This window comes from Branchiostoma lanceolatum, chromosome 3 (assembly GCF_035083965.1).
Source record: "Branchiostoma lanceolatum isolate klBraLanc5 chromosome 3, klBraLanc5.hap2, whole genome shotgun sequence".
NCBI lineage: Eukaryota > Metazoa > Chordata > Leptocardii > Amphioxiformes > Branchiostomatidae > Branchiostoma > Branchiostoma lanceolatum.
In genome coordinates this window covers 34359848-34370804 of record NC_089724.1, presented here as the reverse complement: position 1 = coordinate 34370804, position 10957 = coordinate 34359848, and the positions used below count along the sequence as shown (strand labels likewise).

At 41.6% G+C, this 10957-nt stretch overlaps 1 protein-coding gene across 1 annotated transcript in view; it reads left to right on the top strand.

The window, feature by feature from the left end:
• The first annotated feature begins 3792 nt into the window (after positions 1–3792).
• LOC136429589 (uncharacterized) overlaps positions 3793–10957 on the top strand; it is a 32671-nt gene continuing 25506 nt past the window's right edge. Inside the window, exons 1-2 of the mRNA XM_066419424.1 lie at positions 3793–3887; positions 6792–7558. Coding sequence (XP_066275521.1) covers positions 7225–7558 — 334 coding nt within the window. The 5' untranslated portion in view covers positions 3793–3887; positions 6792–7224. The remainder of the gene's footprint in view (positions 3888–6791; positions 7559–10957) is intronic.

The window sequence follows — 10957 nt, the reverse complement described above, 5'->3', positions numbered from 1 at the left end:
CACCTTTCTCCCTGTTGGACATGCCAAGAGAGACCAGTATGTAGTAATGAACGCACTTTACGCACGGGTAGCTTAAGGCAGCGTCCTCAGAGGGCCTCATACATCAATCATAACAGACAATAACAGAACCCCATCATTTTACCACCCACATCAATCAAGTTCTTCTCGGTCCCATCAGGACGGTGGGATTCTGGGCGCTGCATGCAGGGTGGGAGTTCTAAAAGAAGTTGACTAACAGTCTCCAACAGTTGAGCTGTAGAATTGCATAGTTCTTATAATGGTGCCTTCCGGATGTATTTTTAGTTATTGTATAAGTCAAGTATCGGAGCTATCAATGTGGAATTTACTGTGGTTTCGGGGTATTCTTATAAAACGAGCTTTACTCCGACCCACTGGATCATCACTACTTTTCTATCAGGTTGGAAGACGCGAGTCTGATGCATCCCATGCACAATGTCTCCGTCCTAGCAATACCAAAAATCAATTTTCTTATCTTAATGAACATTCAGCTTTTGGACGTTCCAAATTCAAACTCACATCATCAGTAAAGATGAAAGTTCTGGAAAATGATAATACAGACCGCTCAAACCTACAAAATCTAAATGATCATAATGAGGAATCCAAAGTCACAAAACTGCTGCTCAATGCCTGTTAAGCGCTGTCACGATATTATAAGAATAGCAATAAGGGCACCATTTTGTCGTAAAATCTATACATACATACATAACGTTACTTTTATGGTGAGCGAAATTTCTCCAATTTGATGACGTAGTAGACCATTTGGTAAATGATACTAGTTTACCGCACTAGTGTCAGAGTGTGCCCTTCTTGAATACCGGAATGAAAGACTTGCTAACAGTGATATCATGTCGCATCAATTCATGTTAAACTTTTATGGTATTTATTTTGAAATTTAGGCATCTTTGGTATCATTTTCAAAATGTATCCATCTTGTTTGTTTTTTCTCTATTAGATTTGGAGTCTACAGAGGATGTCATCCATGAAATTTGCTTGTCGTGGCGTAAAGAAAGAAATGGACTTGGGTCATAACTGCTTAGAAACATATACATATACAGTAGAATCCACTTAACTGCATAACGGATTAACGCACTCTCCATTTAATTGCACCGAATCCAAAAATCCCAAATCGGTTCCCATTCACTCCATTGTTAGTGACTCCGCATGTCTACACGGCGCATTGTCACCAATGCCTGATAACTGCACTAGATTTGTCCAAACATGGTCGACAAGTTAACTAAAAGGGTGCGCTAAAATCGGCAAACGCGGTACAAATGAGCCGGTAACTGCCTGTGTAGAGGCACAATACCGCGAATATGTTTAAAACTGACATTGACAATCTGAATCACGTTGATAGGAATCGTATGGATGGTCCCACGCGGGTCACGGGGCGTGTAGGAACCATTGAGAGATGCACCCCTACCAAAGGCGGCTTTACGCTTTGGCAGACAGCATGCTGTACTCAATAAAAATTGGTCTCTATCTGTACAGTGTCTTATTACTGTGAATGCATTTAAGTTCGCGGGGATTTTATTTCGCGTTAAGGATGACATGGGGTGTTGTCGGTGGTTTTAGGTTCGCAGCAGCGCTACATTCACATACTGCTGCAATAATAAAAGACCGGCGTCTTTACGTACATCCAGTCGGAAACCGCAGCGACTCGGCAAGGGTTACAGACACGTCGACGGACATAGCTGTCGCTTTTGGCGGTGTGGTGCTGACGTGATCATCTGTCGCATTCTTTTATGGCAGAGCTGAATCCGCGTCCTAGAAGCTTCCTACATTCACCCGAACGATGTATACGCGGGTTTGGCTCTGCTATAAGGAGAATGGTCTATCACTGATCTAAGTCATCTATATAGTAACCATATCTACCCACTGGATACGTAGTACAGTACATTGTACAGTAACTCATTACCATAATGTACACAGTCTAATCTGTCCAAATATAAGAGGGGCCTCTCTGGCGCTTACTGATTTCACTCACTGTGTCCTGGGATGTCTTTCCTGAGAATTTGAAAGTTACTGTTTTAATACATAAACGTGGCCCTAACAAGAGGTGGAATCTACGGTATTACCACACTGTAACGTTAGCTGTATAACAGAAGTTTTCTAACATCTAAATGCGTGCTAACAAGTTCATACAGCACACCGAGGTTTATAAACTATTCACCTCCTGTATGATACAGTGTACTTCCGGTCCAGCTGGGCAACTTTATTGCATTATTGCACCAAATGCGCTGATAAATGGGATGTGCAGCGAAACGGGTTCTACTGTAGCTTATAGGTTAATAGAAAATGCGCCATCTAGCATTAGCCTCCGATGCAGACTCCTCCCGGCTGTTTCCTTTTTCAAGCCAACAACAAGAAAAAATGAAATAGTAAAACTGGAACTTAGAAAATGAAAATAGCCGGAAGGAGTCTGCAACGGAGGCTAATCTAGCATCCTGTTGGGAAATTATGCGTGGAGTTGACGCCGAGACGCTGAGTCATAGCGTGCGGTCTGGACTTCCAATGACGACCTCCTCCGAACATAAGTGGGGCTTCCTGCAGCAATATCGTCCTCAAAGTCCAATAAAAGCAGCCTTCAAATTGATGTGTACGTGTGTGCGTCCTTGTGGTTACTCGCAGTGTAGGTTGTGAATTACCATGTGGCGCGCTATGGATTATATCCAATTCCGTTTGTCTGGAGCATTCTCTCCTCGAGGATTTACAACTGCAAGGGGATTACTGGTCTCGGTTTTTACGAGTCAGAGCATGAAAATCAATGCATATCGATGTGTATCAAAGCCTTTCAAAAATCGTGTTGCCTTTGGTACGTTGTGAACGCCCATCTTTACAGCACTACAGGTACAACGTCTTGGTCGTCAAGAAGGTTGATTTTCAGGTTGGCTAGGTTATTTAGTTGTTGGGGTGCAGAGTTGAGATCTTTCTCGAAGCAGCTATTTTTCGAGAGACACCTATCGGCCACGGTTGATTCTGCAGCGAAAATGAAGGTGCTAGTATGAGAACATTATGTTGTCATGATAGTTTGATATCTCAGAGGAAAGTTTGATATTAGATCCCAAGCAGATTGTCTTTTTGGAGGGAGGGTGCAGTCTCTTCCAGACTTTGCATGTTACTGGAAAAATAGCAGAAACTGGCCAAATAGACTGAATGATATGCCAGAGGAGCTAGCAGGTCATAGGTTACAGTTTGCAACCTAGGCTGTACTGTACTTCGAAATAAAACATGGAGAAAACAAACTTTATTGAATCAACTTTCGTACAGTCAACTATATACAAAGTACACCATAGATATACAAATTAAATCTTAACAATGTAATTGCTAAGGCCAGCAGTCCACCATACGGTAGTCGCGCTACAACCTAAGTTGGATTCCCTTAACCCTCGACTATTATGAAAAATATAACAGTATGACTGAAAAGGGTACAAAACGCACAAATCGTTAAAGAATTCGTTTTCTCTCCATGCAACTCGCAGTGTGCTCCGTCAAATCGGTCCGTCTCAGCGAGGGCACCATCCGAGTAGGGTGGGGGCGGAGGAGGGGGGGGCGTAATTAGGAATAAACTTTAATATCGTGTTACAATCAGATAGGGTTTCAAGATCTTTTTTAATAACAAAGCAATATTTCATGTACTTACCTACTTTTGCATTGTAAGAATTATGCTTATGGCATCGATAAAACATAGAATGATAAATTGCGCACCATTAATATTGTAGTCACGTACGCACGTCCCACGCACCGCCCACCAGTACAGCACACCGAGTAAGAAGGGACTCAGTCTTGCGTCGCCGTGGAGGGAGAGTGGCGGCGTCAAGAAGGCGCTGCTTGCTGCCTGCGCTGTGTCTATCACCGCCGTTCCCAAGGTAAGTCTTCCCAACACATTTCACTGGACTTCGGCATGTTGGCGACCTCCCTGCGACCGAGGGATTTGACAGAGCGGTCCTCGAATTTCATCGATAAAAAGTGAATCTTTTTACGATGTGTGTTGTGTTGTCTTTTTAGTCATACTTGTACATTTTGCATGATATCCCCATTATGAAATTAATGTAACACATAACCAACTTAGGTCTCCGCGAGGTCACCAACGTGTCACAGCCCAGTGACATACCCCCGTGAAATAACAGGCCAATGTATAAAAAGAAATCAGAGGGTGTTGCAAAAAAGAGCCGGCGTAAAATTGAGGTGGGCTGCAATAGTTTTGTTTCCCTCTCCCAAAGAAAGACAGTGTAGGTTATCATGTTTAGCACATACAGAGTGCACGGATCTGTTGTCCAGACATTTAACGTCAACAGCCATTCATGGTGCTGGGAAGTGTTGTACGGAACGATAAAAACTGCATATCTGGACAGGTCCATTTGCTCCACTCACTTCGGGAAGGACCGCTACTCTTTTCGATAAGTGTGGTGGGCTCTTTTAACGTGCTCGAGGTGTGGCATTGCTCAAACACCTGAGTACCTCCATTTAACGTCCCTTCCGAGGTACGTCCCTAACCGAAGCCATTTGTCACCTGAGTGAAGGGATTCACTTCAGGACGTTTGGGTTCTGGGCCAAACACCCTGCCATTACGCCACGCGACGCCACTTTATTCAGCTCAAGCTTCCAAGGAGTGCCGAACAGCTGTTTACGGCATGACAGTTTTCCCCAATTGTAGTGAGCTGTTTTCTTCAATAGATCAGAGCGTAATGTTGAATCCGGAGTCATAGAGTAAGACTTACCCTACGAGATATGTCGGGTACCTGTATGAGAAATAGAATTCTATCAAGGTTTGATATTGGCGCTGAGTTCGAATCCCTGACAGGCCCCGATGTTGCGCCCTTTGCTTTTGTAATAAACACCAATTTCTTCACTCGACTTAGGTCTAAATGAGTACTTAGCTTCCGTTGGGGACGACCCACGTATGAGACGTTAAATGGAGGTTCCCGTTTTGATGAGAGCCACACCCAAAGCACGTTTAAAAAGAACCACACTTATCGAAAGGAGTAGGGGCTCTTCCCGGTGTGAGTGGATCAAATGAATCTGTCCGGACATATGCAGCTCGTACTCATCAGTACAAACCTGATGCGTTGTGCCATGAGGCGGTTCACAGGATATGCATTATATAAACAAACAAATGCAAAGAAACAAAAATGGGAACCTCCCGAAGCGTATTTGTACTCAAACACACCTTTAACAGGTTAGAATATTTCTGTGAGAGCTCCATCGTTGATTCAGCTGCTCGCCGTATTCCTTCATGTTGTTTCGCACAGTTATTAGCGCTTCTATGCGCCTAAATATAATGCAATGTTCAACTGTGGAAGAGATGAGATAGCCATGTGCCTTACTGTAAGATTCTGTCATACAGCACTCAACGCATGATTTGTATCGCACAGACCGGGGTGTGTTATATCTTTAGAACTTATTGCTGATGAGTGAAAGTTGGTGTTATGCGTTTGGAAAACGCACGTGTGCCTAAGTTAAAATTCCCAAAATTCAGCTGTTCATTTCTTTCTTTATTCTGTACTTGCTTCACGGACGTAACAAATGCGAACAGCGCTGTAGGTTAGACTAACGTAACATTACCAACTACCATCCAATTTATCAAAAACGAATCTTCAAACCGCGCGGACAGAGCCAAATGTTTAACCCATGGGAAGAAATATCAGCTCTTCTAAAAAGAAAATGCATGGTCTGTAAGTTTTCTCTGTTCTGTTTAACGCCGTGCAAGCATGGATTACACTGAGGTCTATGATGAACAATTGTGCTAGGGTTACCCATTATCGTCCACTTCAGTCTTTCTCCTTCTAGCGCTATACTTGAAGAACGTATACGTAGACCAGAAAAAAATGCACAGTAACTGTCCAAAGTAGTCTACAGACAAATGATAGTAAAACCACTATATTGTCCTGCCGCTTGCTTGACGCGATTGAAGAAGACAATGTTGTGTAGTGAATTTCACCGACATGGGCGGCACTTGATAACGCATGGCCATAATGTTTTGCTGTGCAAAAATGTACCACCAGTGCGGAGGTCGCTAGGTTGTATCAAACCTTCCTAAAACTTGTAAGAGTTTTCAACCTCGAATCACCATGGATAGTTTGAACATCAAAAAAAGGCTTAACGTCGGCTACTTTTAACAGTTGCTAGCTATCGTGTAAGTTTGAAAAAACACGATGAAGTACGCGGTGTCGGATTACATATGAAATACGTCATGCATCACGCTTCCATGAAACTTGTTGTTACTGATTCAGGAGTTTATTTTGTTATGTTGCTGGACGTAAACCTATTTCATTGTATTGAGTATAAAGAAGAGTTATGGCTAAGGATCATAGTTATGACGTTATTTATTGCTCATGAGAACATGCTTCTGCATAATACACCGCGACATGTGGACATGACCCAAACTGGACGATAACTGGTTGTGCACGATAACTGGTCATGTAACGTTAGTACTTACATGTATATGGTTATTTCGCATAACCGATAAACCGCCATAAAACACACCGATTTTGTATAGTAAGTACAGACTGTAAGGTTTGAACCACTCACACGGGGATGGGCTCGTAGTCTTTTCGATCAGTGTGCAGGTGTGGCTCCTCTTTATACATGGAGCCTTTGAGGCCCGGTTTAGGCCCAGTTTACACAGACATTTTCCAAGCACACTTGGAGCACACTCAGCCCAAGTCCGACTCTGGAGTAGAGTTGTGACCGGCCGTAGGTTAAGTTATAAACGGCCACGTGTAGACTTGTGACCGGATTTTCAAAATATCTATTTATCTATTTATTTACAGGTATATTGACAAGTTGGATCGGACTTTAACATGGCCACGTGACCAACAGACAGACACTCGGCGTTAGTTAGACCTGATCTCCGTCTCTGACAAAACTTGAATTCTGAAGGACGTATATGGACACCAGTTGTGAATAGTTACACTGACGACAATGACTTTAAGAAAGGAAGTATAGAAGGGTGTTAAGTTCAGTGGAAGGGCGTGGGGGCTTGCAGGAAATGTCGTGGCCATTTGAATCTGAACGTGTGTACTCGTGTGGAACGGGTACGTGAGGTTAAATCAGACAAAACGAAGTAATATTGACTTTTCGTAGACTTTTGGTTGGAGACTAGTACTAGTGGTGCGAGAGGACTATCTTGACACTAAACAGCCATTTATGTTGTAGCAGAGACTATTTTGATTATTGAACATTTACATCATTACTTTAAAAAAGATGAATTATTCGTGCGTAAACGACACGACAGACTGTAATTGTAGTCAGAGTTTGAATGAGTCGGATCCTCAGTGGATAGACCCTGTATACACCGACATGACTGAGACGGCCCGGATAGCCGTGACGGCCCTGTATTGCGTCATCTTTGCGGCGGGCGTGGCTGGAAACATCCTGGTGTGTGTGGTGGTGTGGAGGTGTCTGGACATGCGCACAACCACCAACTACTTCCTGGTGAACCTGAGCGTGGCTGACCTGCTGTTCCTGCTGGTGTGCGTGCCCGTAGGCCTGCTGGACACCTGGATAGTCTACCCCTGGTACCTGGGCGAGACCATGTGTGAGTAACGCATCTTCATACACACGGCATTGCGCAATGAGGAGCTTCATGGTTCCAACTGCGCATGTACAGCGAAATGCATTGTGGGTAATACGTCAAAGGCGAAGGCCCCTAAGGAGTTTTTTTTACGATTCGGGGCCGATCTGACACGTTCTCAGAAAGACGCTCAGCGCTACTCCAAACATCGTTTTCTGGGCAATTCAATGTTTCCGGTGGAAAGGGGTGCCTTGCCAGTGACCGACAAGCTCGGTTGACATTTTCTGTGGAAAACTGCTATTTTTTTTGCATTCTACCAAGGCCGCTGCACGTAAAAGACAGATTTTCCCAGGATAATGACTGACACGACAATAAATGTCATCATTCTGTCTTTGCAATAATGAAAAATGAAAAAAAATTGTAAGGATACGTTTTCCGCAATCCCCGATGGCGCGAAACGATGCAAAACACAAATAGAACGCATGATTCGCGTAATCAGGCGACAAGACCGGGTTACCGTTATCGCGCACTGATACCAGGAAGTCTTTGCGGACGACCAAAACTGCGCAACCGTAAAACGCTACGAAGTTGGGACTTCAGGAAATATAAAAGATTACACATTGCTATATCGATAACCGAAAAATCTGGATCCAAAAGTATGGAGAAAACCTATGATTTGAGTCTTATCTTCACGGATTACTTGACCTTGCGGTCACTCTCCAAGCAGAGGTTGATGGGGAAGATTGTGACCGTTTTATCATAATAACTTTATTGCTCAACAATTGTACAGGGTACAGAGTATGGCATTCACTGGTACATAGATAACATTCTACTAGGCTAATCCGTCTATCTTATACAATATGGTGTACTAGTCTATCTTATACAATATGGTGTAGTAGTATGGGATGACAATGGGATTTTACAATTATTGGAGGAGTTTCTTACGTCTAGACATTCTTTGATAAATTTCCCAATGTATACCATGCATGGGTTGTCACATGTCATTATGTACTTAAATTTGCTATTTAAGTCCATTGAGATAAATCCTGGTAAGTCCAACGATAGCATTGAGTATAGAGAATTACGTAAATCAAAATATTTGGGACATACAATCAAAAAGTGATATTCGTCTTCAACTACCTCTGGACAAAATGGACAAACCCTCTGGTCTATAGGGAGTTTTTGAAATCTCCCCGTTTCTATACTTAATTTATGGCAGCCAATTCTGAGTTTTGTGATTGCTCTACGTACGTCGAGGCTCTTAATGTTTGAAAGGTAGTTTTCTTGCTTATAAATCTTGTTTAAGGTAGAAAGAAAGGAAAGTTTGGAATTGTTTCGAATAGCGCAATGCCAATTTTGTATATAAACATCTTGTAGACGTTGTCGTAGCTGAGTGTTGATTATATCTATATGGTATGACTTCGGGTTCAGCCATATATGTCCAAAACCGTGGAAGTTGAGGATATTTTTCACGTGGACAACCCAATCATGTTCTCCTAAAAGAACAGCATTGTATGCCTCCCGAAGTAAGGTATCTTCGGGTAAATGAACTAAGCGGTGCCAGTATTTTACAAGTTGCATTTCTGCGTCCATCATCGTTGGGAAAGTTCCCATTTCTCCTCTGACACCATCGTTTGAGGCTTTGGCATGTATACCTAACAGGAATTTCTGGAAACGTATATCGATGATGTCAAATTCTGGAATATGTTGATTTGCGTGTAGGTTTATGATTTGGAAGCCGTTCTCTCGTAGAGTTTGGCTATTGGCATGACGCATTAGTATTTCTTTATCTGTATTTCTTTCGAAACATACAACATAGGTACTATTAGATTCAGAAGAGATGGTTTTTCGAATGGTGGCAGGAAAGTTATTTTGAATATCAAGTATTTTTAGTAAAGTTGACAGAACCTTTTGAGAAGATTCACGGATGTTACCGGTATGTGATGCAATAATTTTCATAGTTTTGGAAGAACGGTCAAAGCATGTGATCTCTGAGCCGTACATAAAGATGGGCTTGACGAATTTATCAAATAGGTTTTTCCCAAGATTGATTGAAATGTCATTGTTAGAGAGTAGAAGAGCCTTGAGTTTAAAAAGTGCTCTCATTGCTCTGGTTTTTAAATATTTCCTGGCAGTTTTGAACTTACCCGATGATGTAAACGGAATACCGAGGTAGGTATAGCTGTCAGTGATTTCTATTTCTTTATCATAAATATGAAATTTGTATTTCTTCTTAGAACCTTTGCCGAAAACAACAACCTTGGTTTTTGAAACATTGACAGATAGTTTCCATTTCTTACAATACTTTTCTAGGCAATCAATACAATGCTGTAGCCCTTGTTTTGACGATGATATCAGAGCGAGATCGTCTGCCCAGGATAAACAATTTAGGGATTTTGAAGTTAGGACTGCAGGATCACATTTCGTGGGATCAAAGCACTTAGATATGTCATTTATGAATAAATTGAATAGTAAAGGGCTTAAATTACATCCTTGTCTTACTCCGCATACGGAAGGAAAGGAGTTTGATAGTCCATTGTCTAATCTAACGGCATAATTCACGTCCCTATACATGGATTTTATAATATTAAAGAAATTTCCTCCAATACCACATTGATACAACTTATAGAACAGCCCATCCCGCCAAACACTGTCAAATGCCTTCCTCATGTCAACAAAGCATACAAATAGTTTCCCACCTTTTTTACTTGTGTATTTGTCTATTAAAGATTTTAGGATATATATATTATCTGAAGTTCTACATCTTTTCCGGAACCCAAATTGAGAGTCATCTAATAGGTTGTTACTTTCTGCAAAGTTTTGTAACCTGTTGTTTAGGATGAGCGTAAATAATTTGGATAGACAACTAGAAATTGCTACTCCTCTGTAATTGTCTACATTAGATTTATCGCCTGATTTGAATATTGGCGTAAGAATACTTGTGTTCCAGTTAGAAGGAAAGTTGCCTTTGTTGAGTATAGTATTGAACAGAGTCACTAATGGCTGACATAAGGTTTTTGCCCCATACTTCAACATTTCATTTGAAATTGAGTCAATACCGGAAGCTTTTGCCGTTTTCAATAAACTTAAACCATTCAAGACTTCCCCTGCAGTAAATGGGAAATCTAAGGGGCTTGGGGTTTGACTATCTAATTGATTAAGGTATTCAGTGACCGTTTTTTCGAAAATAGTGTCAAAACTATTGTCATTAATCAGATTATTTAAACTTGTAAAATGTTGTATCCATTCTTCTGACGTAATATTGGGATCGCAAGTATTTGACTTGTGTTTTCCATTTACTTCTTTGTCCAAATACTTTAAAAGTGACCAAAACTCCTTTGGATTGTTTTTGTTAAAATGTTCCAATTTTAACAGAAGGTCGGAATTGTACTTCCGTTTACGCTGTTTGATGAGTTTTTTGTA